Source organism: Physeter macrocephalus, chromosome 17 (assembly GCF_002837175.3).
Source record: "Physeter macrocephalus isolate SW-GA chromosome 17, ASM283717v5, whole genome shotgun sequence".
Taxonomy (NCBI): Eukaryota; Metazoa; Chordata; class Mammalia; order Artiodactyla; family Physeteridae; genus Physeter; species Physeter macrocephalus.
The window spans coordinates 1,443,795-1,461,787 of record NC_041230.1 but is presented as its reverse complement, the minus strand read 5'-3'; the positions used below and the strand labels follow the sequence as shown (position 1 = coordinate 1,461,787).

General features: G+C 40.9%; 1 protein-coding gene across 1 annotated transcript in view; it reads right to left on the bottom strand.

Moving 5' to 3' along the window:
* Window positions 1-5,065: 5,065 nt before the first annotated feature.
* LOC102994781 (zinc finger protein 350-like) overlaps window positions 5,066-17,993 on the bottom strand; it is a 27,647-nt gene continuing 14,719 nt past the window's right edge. The window contains exons 5-7 of the mRNA XM_024132718.3: window positions 11,475-11,601; window positions 9,568-9,660; window positions 5,066-7,148 (exon numbers count right to left, since the gene is read on the bottom strand). Coding sequence (XP_023988486.2) covers window positions 5,812-7,148; window positions 9,568-9,660; window positions 11,475-11,601 — 1,557 coding nt within the window. The 3' untranslated portion in view covers window positions 5,066-5,811. The remainder of the gene's footprint in view (window positions 7,149-9,567; window positions 9,661-11,474; window positions 11,602-17,993) is intronic.

The window sequence follows — 17,993 nt, the reverse complement described above, 5'->3', positions numbered from 1 at the left end:
CGGAAACTTCGAGTCCTGGTGAAATTTGGGAAAGAGGTAAAGCGGGGATGGGAATGAGTACGGCTGGTCTGAGACCTGTTGAAGGGGCGGGGCCGATGCCGAGAGCGGGGCTCTGTGAACACCGATGCCCATAGGGGCCTGGGAATGTGGCTGCCTCTGGTAGGGAAGGGTGAGGGGTGGGGCTTCAAATGTATGCAAATGTTTCCTAAAAAAACGAAGGGCATTTCAGAGTAATTAAATGGTGAGCTATGCTGTTATATTGTTTGGCATCATTCCCAAATAAATACACTTAAGAAATATTAGCCATTATTTTATGCAGGCAAAGGGATAGTAGAGGATATAATCTATACATTCTTTCTAGAGGGCAATTTATTAGAATTATCTATACAATTTAAATTTTTCATTCTCGTTTTTGTAGAAATTCCAATGCTAAGAATCTTTGTTAAAAACTTTTTATATTAACCACAGAAATTTTGGTAAATTTTTTAAAAACTAGGAATAACTTGAATGTACAATCAGCAGGTGAATAGTTTGGTAAATTAAATACATTCCTTCAACATAACGGTTTATAGCCATTAAAAAGCCAATTATAGAATTACCAGTATTTTTTAAGTGACTTCAAAAGGATGAAATACTGACCTCCAGAACAGTATTTATAATATGATCCTCACATGGCAAACATTAATAAACATATGCATTTCAAATTTTTGAATGGATTAAGTAAAACTTACAATTTTGATTATATTTGGGGTTTGGGCTTGGAGATGGACTCTTCACTAAGTACCCACTAAACTCAAAAGATTTTATTAACACAGCATCAAAACATACTGCCTGCTCCAGTCTCACAGCTCCTCAAACTACACAACTCTAAAATGGAAGTCCTTCTCCCTTCCAGACTGAATTTTCCCTTATTCTGTTTCTCATCTAGCAGTCACTATTATGCAATAAATTAAGAATAGAGATGTGTTACCTGGATTGTAGGTTACTGGGGGTTGCTGTGAAAAGGTCAGAGGACGAAGCCAAAACAAAATTTATATGTCGTTGTCACACTGGCCACCAATTCCTGTTATGCTGTCTCAGAAATAACTTCTGAATCACTCCCTGTACTCGCCCTCATTGCTTTAGTCCATTTATCTGAATTACTACTGAATTTGCCACCGCACTGGTCCCTTCTTAGAAGGTGTCTCTCCAACCACCTCCTTTTTTCCCGTACCACACCATGTTTATTACCATACCCTCCATGAAGCTCTGAATTAGTACACTGATTACAGACTAAAGCAAGATCTCAAGAGAATTCTTAAGACTGTATACAAGCAAACATCAAACGGATTCTCCATAATCATCTTCCATTACTCCCTGCCTTCCACTTCTCAATGCCCTGTGGTCTCATATGCTACCAGGAATTTGCAAATACTTTCCCTCCACTGAAGTCCTTGGCACACAGGAAGCAATGAGAGAATATTAGTTACTATGGCTGTTCTTTCATGAGCCATCTTAGATGTCACTTCTTCGGATAGCATTCTCGGACACCTTCCAGGTCAGTCTCAAAAACAATAATACAGTTATTATTAAATATAAAATTGCAGCTGTATTGTGGTGCTATAACGATAGGAAGTATAAAAGGCATCCAATAGAGAAAACATGTCTATACAAGGGATGACTGAAGATCATTTATCTTTCTAGACCATCATAATATGCTAATTTGACTGCCCTCCAAAATGTACTATGAGTTCCTCAGACAAACTGTAATATTTTTGTATCCACAGTGCTCAGAACAAAAACTTGAACAGAAGTTTTCAATAACGGACTATTAAATGAATAACTGAATTTGGCTTGCAAGATACAGTATTCTCTTTGTCAAGGTTCTATGCTGCTCAGTGAAAATTAAATACAGCAAAGGTGCAAGAGAATGTATATATGTGCTGCTTTTTGAAAAGAAAAAGGACAAAAAGTAGTATCTACTTGCTTGTACTGCCAAAAAAAACCACAAAACACTGGAGGGAGACACAATAAAACTTACCTGTGGGAGCCAGAAGGTCAAGGGAAAACAAACTCGGAACAGGGTAAAAGTGAGACTCATAAATGCACCTTTTTATATAGTTTTAAGTTTTGAACCACATGACTCTGTGACCTATTCAAACAATTTCAATCCAATCTTGATGGGGAATACACATCTAAATCCAGGAAAAATAAAACTGCAAGTCTATAAAGGGCTTATAAGGAGAGGAACATAGTTCTATGGAGGGCCAGAAATTGGGGAACCTGGCCGAGTGAGGGAAAGCTTCACTGAAGAAGTGATTGTTGAAGATGATGAAGAATGAAGGAGGGACCCAGAAGATAGGAGGAAAGAAAGGAAAGTCCTCCCTCACTAGGACTAATGATAATACTGTTATTAATTGCATTTGGCAGGCACTATTTTAACTACATCTACTTCTCACAATAAACCTACGCAGGCAGATAGTAAAGATAAACTGAGATGAGTTGAGTAACTTGCTCAGAGGCACACAGCTCAGGGTTGGCACGGCAGGATTCAAATCAGGCAGTATGGGACTTCCCTGGTGGTGCAGTGGTTAAGAATCCGCCTGCCAATGCAGGGGACACAGGTTCAAGTCCTGGTCCAGGAAGACCCCACATGCCACGGAGCAATGAAGCCCGTGCACCACAACTACTGAGCCTGCGAGCCACAACTACTGAGCCTGCATGCCTGGAGCCTGTGCCCCGCAACAAGAGAAGCCACCGCAATGAGAAGCTCGCACACCACAACGAAGAGTAGCCCCTGATCGCCACAACTAGAGAAAGCCCGGGCACAGCAGCAAAGACCCAGTGCAGTCAAATATAAATAAATAAATTTATTTTAAAAAAAAATCAGGCAGTATGACTTCATTGCCCACTCCTAACCACTGTTTGAGGTGAAGGGTGATCTTTATTGAAATCGTAAGGATCCTGGGTGTGGAAGCAGGCTTAGGCATGCACTGGGCCTCCTTTACCTGGGGATGCCAAGTTCTGAAAGGTAAGCTCAGCACGTGGCTCTCAGAGCTCAGGGCAGCCCAGCCAGCCCATCCCAGGCCCCAACTGATCAGTTCCAGGAGTGAGCCTGCCTGACCATGCCTTGGCTGGAAGTGGAGAGTCACAGGACAGGAAGTGGAGGGGAGCTGAGGGTCAGGTTGCTGGAGCCTTCGTGACTGATTCTTTGCTGGGGACTCTGTCCTGAATCCATCCCATTATAACGTGAGGGTGGTGATGGGGACCGTAGCCCAGTATTTAGGACAAATATGTTCAAAATTAGGTGTGCATCAGGCCCCTGTTAAAAATGCAGAGTCTGGGACTCCAGCCCCAGAGGTTCTGGTTTAGGAGTTTTGGGGTGTGACTCAGGAATTGCATTAAGTTTCTCAGAGAATCTGAGGCAGGAAGTTTGTCATAGACAATTATTACAAACAGTCCTGGAATGTTCTCTGGTTACAAATATTCTGAAGGGTGATTCCCCTCAGTACTTCGGTTTTGGCTCAAATTATATCCAGAAAAGCCTTTTCTTGGGGAGGGGGAAATCTCCCTCATTACTACCTACAGATTACTATAAATTACTATCTATTATTAGACTTCATTTCTCCTCATAGGATTTATCACTTCCTGACATTTTATAATCTCTCTCACCATCTCTCTCCTTCACTAGATTATATGGTCCACCATAAAGGCTGTTCCTTTGCCTGTTTTGCTCACTGATGTTTTCTCACTGTGTAAAACAGTGATTTGCACAGTGATGGTGCTTTAAAACGTTTCTGGAGGAGTAAATTACCCAGACCCAGGATTTTGGTTGAATTCTGAGTGGGCCACAGCATGGCAAATTTCCATGTCTTTTATGAGTAGGACTGTTTGTAATTGGGATCTTATATCCTCATGGGATCATGGGAAAGAACGGGATAAAGGAGAAAGCAAATACCCCACTTTGAGGACAGCGGGAAGGAATGAGGGAGATAGAAGACAACTGTCTCAATTTGGCAGGTCACAGAGGAGCCAGGATCTTTAAATGGCAGCTCTTCACAGGTGTTAGGCCTGTGGACAAATCTCAGGATTCATTTCCAAGACATTCCAAGAAGATCTCACCTCCCCCCACTCCCTATACCCTCCACCATTCTTAAAGACTAAGGCTCTCATTTTGCATTTTGTTCTATTTATTCTAGGAATCATTTTCCTTTTCTACTTTGTCCCTTTATAATCAGTTAAGTCTCTCTAACCTCAAACAGTTTGGGGTGTCAGTTTTGGTCTTTAGAACTGTCTTTCCCTTGAGTGACAGGCAGAATACATTTTGATTAGCCCATTAGTTTTATTCATTCACTTTCCAAATCTAGAGCTGATAAGAATTATTTTTCCCCGCTCTGTGCTGGGAAACCGAAAATCATGGAAACCAGCACTCTCCAATATAACTTTCTGGTACAATGGAAATGACGGTAGAGCATCTTCCCATTGTCTCACCATTTTGCTGTCTGTGCTGTCCAGTTCTATTGCCACGAGTCACATGACTGTTGAGCACTTGAAATGTGGCCAGTGTAACTGAAGAACTGATTTTTCATCTTATTGGTTTTCAATTTTTTTAAACATTAAAATTTAAAGAAAGCCACTAAAACTAAGGAATTTATAATTTCCTCATGGAGATAACAAATAGGCATTTAAAAAAAAAAAATAACTTATTTGGGGAATTCCCTGGCGATCCAGTGGTTAGGACTCCACACTTTCACTGCTGAGGGCCCTGGTTCAATCCCTGTTCAGGGAACTAAGATCCCACGAGCTGTGTGATGTGGCCAAATAAATACATAAATAAAAATTAAAAAAAACTTACTTGAAACAACGAGGTCCTACTGTATAGCACAGGGGACTATACTCATTATTCTGTGATAAACCATAATGAAAAAAATATGAAAAAGAATATATATACGTAAATATAACTGACTTTGCTGTACAGCAGAAATTAACATTGTACATCAACTATACTTCAATAAAATAAATTTTAAAAAAAACTTATTTGTGTTCTATGGTGCTTAAACACCATTATTAACTCCTTCCCCAATCCCCCAAATGATGTGCTCCTTCAACAATAAATTGTCATATTCCCTTGAGCCAATTACTCCAGGTCCATTTCACTTATTATGGATACTTACATCCTCTCACTAAATTAGCCTGAGTGTAGAGACGCCACTTAAAGATAATCCGACTACCTCAATGGTCTCTCCAGGGGACCATGAGCTTTCTCTGTTCTGATCACCACAATATCCTCAGCTTCTGGAACAGAACCATATACCAAGGACGTACTTGAAAAATACTCTGTGAAAGACCAAACTGACTCAGTCTAAGGCTGTTGTTTCATTAGTCCCTCTGCATAATATAAACTTCTGAAAGTTTAAGGAAGACATCCCAGTTTCAGATTCATCGTTCACCTTGGCCTGGGGAAACTGAATTGATATATACACGCCCCATATCCCACCAATCCAATATTAGCCCTCTTGTGATTTTTCCTCCGTAGCAACCTTCCAGAAACAAATTATATGTTTAAAAAATTCACCTCCTTATTTCCTCCACTTAGTTGAACTCAGGCTTCCTTCATTTATTTAATTGACACAACAGAGCAACTGACGTGTATGTTTCTGTTAACATCAGATTATGCCTCTGTATCAAGGCATATACGTAATTGGATGAGTAGGTCATGTGTTCCCAGTCTCGGCATTTATACAGTTTCTCTCAGTGTATACTTTTCAGCCACCATATGAACTAGAAATTTTCGCTCAACCCTTTTCCTCAGAGAATGTCTTAATTTTTTCGCTACTGGTTTTCTGTGACATAAAATAAAATATAATTGACCACTGAAGGCACAACCACATTCACTGCATTCATAAGGGTTCTCTCCTGTGCCAACCCTCTGCTGTCTCCTGCGGGTGCACATCTGGCCACAGGCTGTCCCACTATGACTACATTCCTGTTTGCTAGGAGCCCACTGATGTTGACAGATGTCTGAGGGACCACAGAAGGTACTTGCATTGTCACTGTATTAAGGTTTTTCTCTTGGAGGACAACACTGCTCTGTGAGGACCTGTGACCCTCTGAGGGAGGATTTTCCACCTTGACTGAATGAGTTTTCTGATGTTTATTGAGGACTGACTTCCCTCTGAATGATTTCCCACATTCACTACATCTATAGGGTTTCTCCCCTGTATGGATTCTCTGATGTATAACAAGCTGTGGCTTCTCGATAAAGCCTTTTCCACAATCGCTGCATTCAAAGGGTTTCTCTCCCGTGTGAGTCCTTTGGTGTTTAATGAGACCTGTCTTCTGGGAAAGGGTTTTTCCACATTCCCCGCACACAAAGGGAGTCGTTCCTGTGTGAAATCTCTGGTGTGCCGTGAGGCACGTCTTTTGGCTGAAGCCTTTTCCACATTCATTGCATATATAAGGTTTCTCGCCTGTGTGAATCCGCTGATGCACCATAAGATTTCCCTTCTGGATGAAGCCCTTTCCGCATTCGCTGCATATAAATGGTTTCTCCCCGGTATGGGTTTTCTGATGGACACTGAGCCCTGATTTCTTGAGGAAGGCTTTGCCACATTCAGTGCATTCATAAGGTTTCTCTCCTGTATGCGTTCTCTGATGTTCAGTGAGCTTGAACTTTCTGAAGAAGGCTTTCCCACATAGATTACATCGATGGGGCTTCTCTCCTGTATGAAGATTCTGGTGATCAGTGAGCCAAGACTTTTTGATGAAAGCTTTCCCACATTCACCACATATATGAGATTTCTTTATTTTTTGAGTCTTCTGATGCTTGATGAATTGGGACTTAGTGCTGATGAGTTTTTGGCTTTCAGGGAATTTAATTTCAGTATGAAATTGTTCATTGTCAGCATGGAGACAGGATCTGACTTCTCCAGTAAACTCAGCAGGGCTCTTTATTTCATAGCTCCTGCTCTGGGGAAGTAAAGTTAAATCTGATTTCATACTTTTTCCATGTAAGTCAAACATTCCATGATTTTGCCTGAACAGAAAATGAGTTCTGCTCCGATGAACAGAATATTCCAATGGGTTCTGTCTGTGCCATTGTTCTAGTCTCTTCTCCATGCTCTCATTTTGTAAGTGCTCCAGCAGGTGATCATCAACTTTCCAGACTTCTAGGAAAGAAAAGAAGAATGAATTCCTCCACCTTCCAGATTTGCAATAAAGGTATTTTTAAAAATATTTTGATGTGAGGTGTCTTTTTAGTGATGACCCTATGGTATGAATGTTAATAAAACTCCATGTTTAATGTTCTTTATACATTGGAAAAAAACAGTCATAATGAATAAATACAGATTTGGTTACTTTCTAAATACTGTAAAATATGAGCAATTTCCTGTGAGCAGGAGACCACAGGTTGCAGGGCCATCCAAATTGGGGAGGGATGGACTCATTCATTTCACAGATCCTTACTGATCACCACTGTGTACCAGGAACGGTGCTAGTGTTGGGGATTCGCAAACATACTCCTCGTGTTCAAGAAGCCTATACTGTAGGTGGGTAAAACGACTTTACAGGGCAGAGATAGACAAAGGAAAACAGCTGAAGGTTGGAAAACCTGGCGGGAAGGAACGATGGAGAGGAAGAGAGGTGGAGGAAACCAGGGCTCATTTTGGAGGAAGACAGGCCTCCCCATGGATCCATTGTTGTGGTCTGCATGAGGGGAATGAAGAATATGACACAGCAGAAAAAGAAAGAAAGAAAGAACTAGAAGACAAAAAGAAAATGAAAGGAAAAAAAAAGAAAGAAAATGACACAGCAGAGAACCCCAAGCACATTTAACTTACAATGCGCACCCCTCAGAGAGATCCATTATGCAACTTAATTCCATACTTAATTCCATCACAGCACTATTTACCCCCTAGACATATTATTTATTTTAAATTTTGATTAAATTGATGTCTCATCCTCTTAGAATGAAAGCTCTTGGTCTATTTGTTTTTTCAACTGCTGTTACCTTCCAGCTTACACTAGACTATCAAAAAATAATTCATAGAGGAATGAATCAAGGAAGCAATCACATGTATGGAACAGATTGGGAGGTTTAGGAAAGAAGATGGAAATCTCTGTGTGAACAAGATGATATGTCATGGCGATCACTAAAAGAAGAATTTTTATGTCATGTGACAGGTAACATGGTTACCTGGGACTTTTTTTTTGGGCTGTGCCACATGGCACATGGGATCTTAGCTCTCCAAACAGGGATTGAACCCACGTGTCCTGCACTGGAAGCGTGGAGTCTTAACCATTGGACTGCCAGGGAAGTCCCTACCTCAGACTTAATGTTATCAGAAGATGAGGGGAAAGAAATGAAAGCTTTCAGGAAGTGAATACAATGGTAAGGTCTACAGTGAATGAGAAGAAAGTTCAAAATCAGTAAATACACAAAGGAATTATTTCGAAGTAGGCAAGAGTTATGGTCTGGTTGAGGCTGGAACTGAGAATGTAGGATGTTAAAATAACTTTCCTAGTTAAAAATTCATCATGGGGCTTCCCTGGTGGTGCAGTGGTTGAGAGTCCGCCTGCCGAGGCAGGGGACACGGGTTCGTGCCCCGGTCCGGGAAGATCCCACATGCCGCGGAGCGGCTAGGCCCATGACCCATGGCTGCTGAGCCTGTGCATCCGGAGCCTGTGCTCCGCAACGGGAGAGGCCACAACAGTGAGAGGCCCGTGTACCGCTAAAAAAAAAAAAAATCATCATGAACAGCAGACCCCTTTACAGAAAAGAGCTCTGCAGGTAGGGGACATTTAAGGTAATGCCTGAATGGCCAGGATGGAGGATGCACAGGAGTAAGGCAGAACCTAAACTTCTAGGGTTTCCTGGGAGGGAAGATGATCTTAGGTCCTTGCAGTTACTGGGAACTCAGAAGACCTGCCATCGAGATAAGTTATATAGAACCCAAGTCTGTGGTGGATCACACTGGGGAAAGATCAATTTGGGAGTCTTCTCCAGTGACCCTAAGGAGCTTAGCTTATTATGATGAAGAAAACTTTGAAGGTTAAGAGATCATTGGAGAAAATGGAAAACAAAACGTTTAGAGAACCTCAGAGCGGGAATAAGGCACAGTGAAGACCAGTGTACTTTGGGGCCCGGCATCCAAGATGGGGTGGATGTGAGGAAGGAAATCAACATTATCAGTGGAGCAGAAAGGTGCAGTAGTCAGAAGACAGTGAGGAATTCAAAGTTTTCTCTTTGGAGAGAGGCCTTGGAAGGTGGAATTTCATAGAAAAGGAGGCGAAAGTGTATGAAAAAGAAGGAAAAGATATGAGAATCCTAGGGAAAAGAAAACTATGCAAACAAAAATCAAGATGGGGGTAAAATAAAGAAGAAACATCCCAGAAAAGACAAGAGTCTTCCCTAAGAAGGGATATATTTTTCTCTAAACTCCTACAAAGAAAAAGAGGTCTGACATTGGGAGAGAGATGCACGGAGGCACTGCTTACGCAGCGCCCAACCCCCTCACAGCTGTGACTCTTCTCTGACCAACTACAGTGTGATTTCCACGCCTGTCACCTTGCTGGTCTCTCACTCACCTGAATGGGTTCGACAGTGGATTTCATCTTCCATCGTCCATGGTTCTCCTTGATCCAACTTGGAGAGTATGTCTGGTTTGCTGGCTTGAAAACCTATTCATGGAAAATGACACAAGATTTAGACCCAGTGAATGGCGCATGGGGTCCGTGAAAACTGCAGAATCCTACTTCTGAGGACAATACAGTTTTCACATTTTGAAGGAAAAACACACCCCTCTGTGAGTCTCCTCTCCTATCAATCCTTCTACTTCACTTCTGACACCAGATATGCGGGTTTTCCACACATCAAGGAATTCTGCAACACCAACTGACACTGACGGTGTGTCCTCTGATTTAATTCAATTCTGACGCGATCTACCTGGTGATAGGGTCAGATAATACAGGTTAGGGATACACTCTCATAAGACTTCGGCTCTGCTCTTGCATTTCTGGCACCAACTGTAAATTCAGGCTGTTTCCTGGGCTTCTGATCAACCATGAATAGATCAGAGGTTCCTATGACTCCCTTTCTCGGATTCGATTAATTCACTAGAGCAGCAGACAGAACTCAAGAAGACAGTTTACTTACTAGGTCACCAGTTTATTATAAAAGGATACACAGGGAGCTCAGCTCGGTGCTCTGTGATGACCTAGATGTGGTGGGGGAGAGGGGGAGGGAGGTCCAAGAGGGAGGAGATATAGGTATACACAGTGCTGATTCACTTCATTGTACAGCAGAAACTAACACAACATTGTAAATCAATTCTACTCCAATAAAAATAAATAAATAAAAATTAAAAACTTAAAAATGAATCAATAAAAAAATAAAAGGATACAACTCAGGAACAGCCAGATGGAAGAGAATACAGTACAAGGCATGTGGGAAAGGCCACAGAGCTTCCATGCTCTCTCTGGGGGCACCTCTCCCCTGGCACCGCCAAGTGGCCACCAATCTGAAAGCTCTCCGAGCCTGTCCCTGTGGGGTTTCATGGAGGCTTCACTATATAGCCATGATGGATTAAATCATGAGGCTTTGAAATATTTCCAGACATTGTCAAATGTCCCCTGGGAACCAAATTGGCCCCAGTTGAGAACCACTGACCTAATGGGGAAGAGAGCTGGAAAATGGTAAATGCATAGAAGATGGGTGTGACAAGAGACCCTCACAGTTGCTGCTGAATTTTTAATTATAAATGACCGATTGTTTAGTAGAAACTCTTTACATGTTGTAGCAGATACGGAAATTATTCATTATTGTAGTTAAAATGGTACAAGCTGTGGTCATTGTGTTAATCATTTTTAAAGCATTGTTTGCAGTATGCATATACAGGTATGCAGAGAAGAATCAAACTCCTCTGCCCAAGGACTTATTAAACTATGTTCTAATTGTCAAAAAAAAAAAAATCATCGGCCTTTCGTGATTATAATTTAATCTCCAGCCCCTTTGTTCTCCCCGAAGGTGGGGTGGAGGTGGGACTGAAAGTTGCAACCCTCTAAATCATGGGTGGTGAGCTCAGCGACCAGCCCCCAGTCTTAGGTTATCGAGTGGCCTTCCCAAAATCACCTCATTAACATAAACTCACATGCCGTGGTAAGGGTCCCTTATATGAATAACAAAAGACACCCATTTCTCCTTTACCCTCTTATAACTTAGGAAATTCCATGGATTTCAGGAGCTCTTTGCCAGAATTGGGGATGAAGACCAAATATATATATTTCTTAATATAAATCACAGTATTATACACAGCTACAAAATAAAGGCGTTTCTCTCAAGAGAAAGGAGAATATACCCACTTCTCTTGGGCCAGAGACGGGACTGAGAATCTACTGCTTCAGAGCATCACAGACAATCCAAAGCTTTCAGAAGCTGAGAAAGGAAACCCCACTGACTGGGGACTCTCTGAGGGACCCAGGGGAGCCGTCCTCACCCACGGACAGCAGGTTGCTATAGTTCTCCAGCATCACGTCCCGGTACAGGTCCTTCTGAGGAGGGGCCAGGAGCTGCCACTCCTCCCACGTGAAGTCCACGGCCACATCCTCAAATGTCAGGGTTTCCTGTAATAACAGTGGTGTTTAATGAACTGATCTCTTTTTGATGATATGGAAGAAATGTTAAAGTTTGTCTTCTCATTTCCACTTTATAGGCTAGATCTGTATATCTAGGGGGTTGTTGAGGGTACATTTCCTCTGGGCCCAGATGCTAACGCTGCTCCCGGGCGCTCACCTTAACCCAATGCCCACAGCATTGCTGAGTGTCCCCAGAAGACTGCTGCCCCAGAAGACTTTATTCCTCTGGCCAAAAAGCCTAAGCTTCTGACAGTGGTGGGGGTATTCCTTTATTCCGTGAAGTTGAAGTGGGGTGACTGTCAGAGGGGATGAGGGAAACGAGATCCATCCCAGCAGCAGGCCTCAGGAGCAGGAGAATCTCAGGCAGCTCAATTATACAAAAGGGACTGTATGGGAGGAGAGGTGCCGGGCACTGTTTTCCTTTAAACCGTGTGCGCTCAGGAACCTCTTCAAACGTTTTTATACACCCTGTGAGTACATACACTTCAGTTTAAAAACCAGTGTACTGGGCAAACCAGAAGCACTGTCTTGTAAGCAATTATGGTAATATCTTAGGAGGTTTTAAATACATAAACAACTAAAATACAAAATAATAGTACATAAATTAGAAGGTGGTAAATGAAGTTGAGGTGCTCTAAGATGACTGTATTGTCAGAGGAAAGTGCAGAAGTACTAATTAACGTAAGAATTTGACAAAGAATAATTACATGTGATGTGTAATCTCTAGTGTCATAATGAATGAACATTAATAATTTTCTTAAAGTACATAATTTGCGGTGCTACCAGAAGAGGGAAATGTAATAACAAGAAACTCATCCAGAAGAAGGTACGATTCTGACACCAATTTGAATATGTGTGTTTTTCTAACACACCACCAAGCAATGCTACAACACTGGCTGGGTGTCCTACAGTTCAACTCAATTCTGTCGCTATGTACCTGGAGATAATATCATATCCCACCGGCTGAAGGCTCAGTCCTATGAGACTGGCTTCTACCTCCTACTTCATGCACAAACACAAGTCCAGGTTGTCACGTGTACTTCTAAGCAACCAGTCACAGATGGCAGGTTCCAGTGACCCCCCTCCTTGGGTTGATTAATTTGCTAGAGCAGGGAATTCCCTGGTGGTCCAGTGGTTAGGACTCTGTGCTTCCACTGCAGGGGGCATGGATTTGATCCCTGGTCGGGGAATGAAGATCCCACATGCTGCGCAGCATGGCCTAAAAAACAAAAAAAACCGAAACACAAAACAAAAAACAAAAATTTTCCAGAACGGTTCACAGAACTCAGAGAAACATTTTAGTTATTATATTTACTTACTATAAAAGGATGTAACTCAGGAACAGCCAGATGGAAGACATGCCTAGGGCAGGGTATGTGTATAAGGGCAAGGAGTGACCCCTATAGGAGCGTCACTCTCCCTGCATCTCCACATGTTCACCAAGCCAGAAGCAATTTCACTCTGAGAATACATCTAAGAAATACATCCCTCCAAAAATATGGGCATATTTGAACCAGCGGACACACTCAGGAATTTCCATAGCACCATTACTCATAATAAACCAAAATGCAAACAACACAAGTTTAATAAATACTAGGAAAAACCAAATATTCAAACAATGGAATGCTGTGGAAAAACTACAGTCTTTGCGCAGCTTTCAAGCTAAGAATGACTTTTTTGTTTTTAAAGGACTGTAAAACAAAAATGAAGTATATGTGAGACAACTGTGGCTTACAAATCTTAAAATAGTTACTGTGTGGATATTTATATAACATATTTGCCTGACCCTTGTTACAGAGGAAAAAAAAAAGTACACCTATGTGCAAAAACGTGAATGAGTCTCAGAAATACTGAGCCTGACATAAAAAATGCATGATGTGGAGAAAACTCTAATTTGAAAAGATACATGCACCCCAATGTTCATAGCAGCACTATTTACAATAGCCATCATAGCAGCATTATTTACAATTGCCAAGGTATGGAAGCAAACTAAGTGTCCATCACCAGATGAATAAATAAATATATGTATACATACAATGGAATATTACTCAGCCATAAAAAAGAAGGAAATAACGCCATCTGCAGCAACATGGATGGACTTAGAGATTATCATATTAAGTGAAGTAAGTCAGAAAAAGACAACTATCATATGACATCACTTATATGTAGAAATTAAAAAACTGATATAAATGAACTTATTTACAAAACAGAAATAGACTCACAGACATAGAAAACAAACTTATGGTTACCAGAGGGGATGGGGGGTGGGTAGATAAATTAGCAGTTTTGGATGAACATGTACACACTACTGTGTCTAAAATAGACAAACAACAAGGACCTACTGCATAGCACAGGGAATTATACTCAATGTCTTATTATAACCTATAATGGAAAAGAATCTGAAAAAGATTATATATCTGTATAACTGAATCACTTTGCTGTACACCTGAAGCTAACACACACTGTAAATCAACTACACTTCAGTTTTTAAAAACGGTTTTAAAAATGCATGATGTATAATTACATTGAAACACAGTTGAAAATACGCAAAACTAAATAAACTATAATGATGAGGAATGAATGATTATGTTATAACACCATAAAGAAAAGCCTGAAAGTGCTTGCTAATAGACAAGGTGGTATTCACCTTTGGGTGTGAGGATGTAATATAATTGGGAAGAGGTTCACAGAACACCACTGGGGTGCTGGCAATACTCTGTTTTCGATGTAGGTAATGTCTGTATATATGTATATATTCCTCTTTTTTTTTTTTTTTTTTGCCATGCCGTGTGGCATGTGAGATCTTAGTTCCATGACCAGGGATTGAACCCTCACCCCCTGCAGTAGAAGCACAGAGTCTTAACCACTGGACCGCCAGGAAAGTCCCTATATGTATATATTCCTTTTATACTGACTCACTTGTAGAGTCCTAACCACTGGACCGCCGGGAAAGTCCCTATATGTATATATTCCTTTTATACTGACTCACGTGTAGAGCTTTTAACTTAACAAAGAAATGGAAGAGCTCAAAAATACTAAAAGCCTGTTGTCTGAAAAGACCAATAATATATAAATATTTAGAGTCAAAACAGAAAGTGCAAATAAAGGACAGAAGGAATTAATGGGAGGACTTCCCTGGCGGTCCAGAGGTTAAGACTCTGCACTTCCACTGCAGGGGGCACGGGTTTGATCCCTGGTCGGGGAACTAAGATCCCACATGCTACACGTGGCCAAAAGAAAAAAGAAAAAGAAAAAGGAATTAATGGGAGTTATGACTCAGATAAAATACAGATTTTTTTTTTGCCTGAAAGGATACTATGAATACCTTCATATCATTAAATTTGAAATACTAGATTTACCCTCTTGCAAACATGTTGACTTCAGACAATATAGCAAGTGAATTTATAAGTAAGCAACAAGACAAAAATGTACATTACCACCCCACTTCTCAATTTTGTATTGCAGAGTTGTGCCAATGCATTGAAATAAGAATAAGTTAACATTAGAAAACAGGGCAGGGCTTCCCTGGTGGCGCAGTGGTTGAGAGTCCGCCTGCCAATGCAGGGGACACGGGTTTTCTTAAAGTACATAATTTGCGGTGCTACCAGAAGAGGGAAATGTAATAACAAGAAACTCATCCAGAAGAAGGTACGATTCTGACACCAATTTGAATATGTGTGTTTTTCTAACACACCACCAAGCAATGCTACAACACTGGCTGGGTGTCCTACAGTTCAACTCAATTCTGTCGCTATGTACCTGGAGATAATATCATATCCCACCGGCTGAAGGCTCAGTCCTATGAGACTGGCTTCTACCTCCTACTTCATGCACAAACACAAGTCCAGGTTGTCACGTGTACTTCTAAGCAACCAGTCACAGATGGCAGGTTCCAGTGACCCCCCTCCTTGGGTTGATTAATTTGCTAGAGCAGGGAATTCCCTGGTGGTCCAGTGGTTAGGACTCTGTGCTTCCACTGCAGGGGGCATGGATTTGATCCCTGGTCGGGGAATGAAGATCCCACATGCTGCGCAGCATGGCCTAAAAAACAAAAAAAACCGAAACACAAAACAAAAAACAAAAATTTTCCAGAACGGTTCACAGAACTCAGAGAAACATTTTAGTTATTATATTTACTTACTATAAAAGGATGTAACTCAGGAACAGCCAGATGGAAGACATGCCTAGGGCAGGGTATGTGTATAAGGGCAAGGAGTGACCCCTATAGGAGCGTCACTCTCCCTGCATCTCCACATGTTCACCAAGCCAGAAGCAATTTCACTCTGAGAATACATCTAAGAAATACATCCCTCCAAAAATATGGGCATATTTGAACCAGCGGACACACTCAGGAATTTCCATAGCACCATTACTCATAATAAACCAAAATGCAAACAACACAAGTTTAATAAATACTAGGAAAAACCAAATATTCAAACAATGGAATGCTGTGGAAAAACTACAGTCTTTGCGCAGCTTTCAAGCTAAGAATGACTTTTTTGTTTTTAAAGGACTGTAAAACAAAAATGAAGTATATGTGAGACAACTGTGGCTTACAAATCTTAAAATAGTTACTGTGTGGATATTTATATAACATATTTGCCTGACCCTTGTTACAGAGGAAAAAAAAAAGTACACCTATGTGCAAAAACGTGAATGAGTCTCAGAAATACTGAGCCTGACATAAAAAATGCATGATGTGGAGAAAACTCTAATTTGAAAAGATACATGCACCCCAATGTTCATAGCAGCACTATTTACAATAGCCAAGATGTGGAGGCAACCCAAGTGTCCATCAATAGATGAATGGATAAAGAAGATGTGGTATGTATACATACAATGGAATATTACTCAGCCATAAAAAAGAAGGAAATAACGCCATCTGCAGCAACATGGATGGACTTAGAGATTATCATATTAAGTGAAGTAAGTCAGAAAAAGACAACTATCATATGACATCACTTATATGTAGAAATTAAAAAACTGATATAAATGAACTTATTTACAAAACAGAAATAGACTCACAGACATAGAAAACAAACTTATGGTTACCAGAGGGGATGGGGGGTGGGTAGATAAATTAGCAGTTTTGGATGAACATGTACACACTACTGTGTCTAAAATAGACAAACAACAAGGACCTACTGCATAGCACAGGGAATTATACTCAATGTCTTATTATAACCTATAATGGAAAAGAATCTGAAAAAGATTATATATCTGTATAACTGAATCACTTTGCTGTACACCTGAAGCTAACACACACTGTAAATCAACTACACTTCAGTTTTTAAAAACGGTTTTAAAAATGCATGATGTATAATTACATTGAAACACAGTTGAAAATACGCAAAACTAAATAAACTATAATGATGAGGAATGAATGATTATGTTATAACACCATAAAGAAAAGCCTGAAAGTGCTTGCTAATAGACAAGGTGGTATTCACCTTTGGGTGTGAGGATGTAATATAATTGGGAAGAGGTTCACAGAACACCACTGGGGTGCTGGCAATACTCTGTTTTCGATGTAGGTAATGTCTGTATATATGTATATATTCCTCTTTTTTTTTTTTTTTTTGCCATGCCGTGTGGCATGTGAGATCTTAGTTCCATGACCAGGGATTGAACCCTCACCCCCTGCAGTAGAAGCACAGAGTCTTAACCACTGGACCGCCAGGAAAGTCCCTATATGTATATATTCCTTTTATACTGACTCACGTGTAGAGCTTTTAACTTAACAAAGAAATGGAAGAGCTCAAAAATACTAAAAGCCTGTTGTCTGAAAAGACCAATAATATATAAATATTTAGAGTCAAAACAGAAAGTGCAAATAAAGGACAGAAGGAATTAATGGGAGGACTTCCCTGGCGGTCCAGAGGTTAAGACTCTGCACTTCCACTGCAGGGGGCACGGGTTTGATCCCTGGTCGGGGAACTAAGATCCCACATGCTACACGTGGCCAAAAGAAAAAAGAAAAAGAAAAAGGAATTAATGGGAGTTATGACTCAGATAAAATACAGATTTTTTTTTTGCCTGAAAGGATACTATGAATACCTTCATATCATTAAATTTGAAATACTAGATTTACCCTCTTGCAAACATGTTGACTTCAGACAATATAGCAAGTGAATTTATAAGTAAGCAACAAGACAAAAATGTACATTACCACCCCACTTCTCAATTTTGTATTGCAGAGTTGTGCCAATGCATTGAAATAAGAATAAGTTAACATTAGAAAACAGGGCAGGGCTTCCCTGGTGGCGCAGTGGTTGAGAGTCCGCCTGCCAATGCAGGGGACACGGGTTCGTGCCCCGGTCCGGGAAGATCCCACATGCCGCGGAGCGGCTGGGCCCGTGAGCCATGGCCGCTGAGCCTGC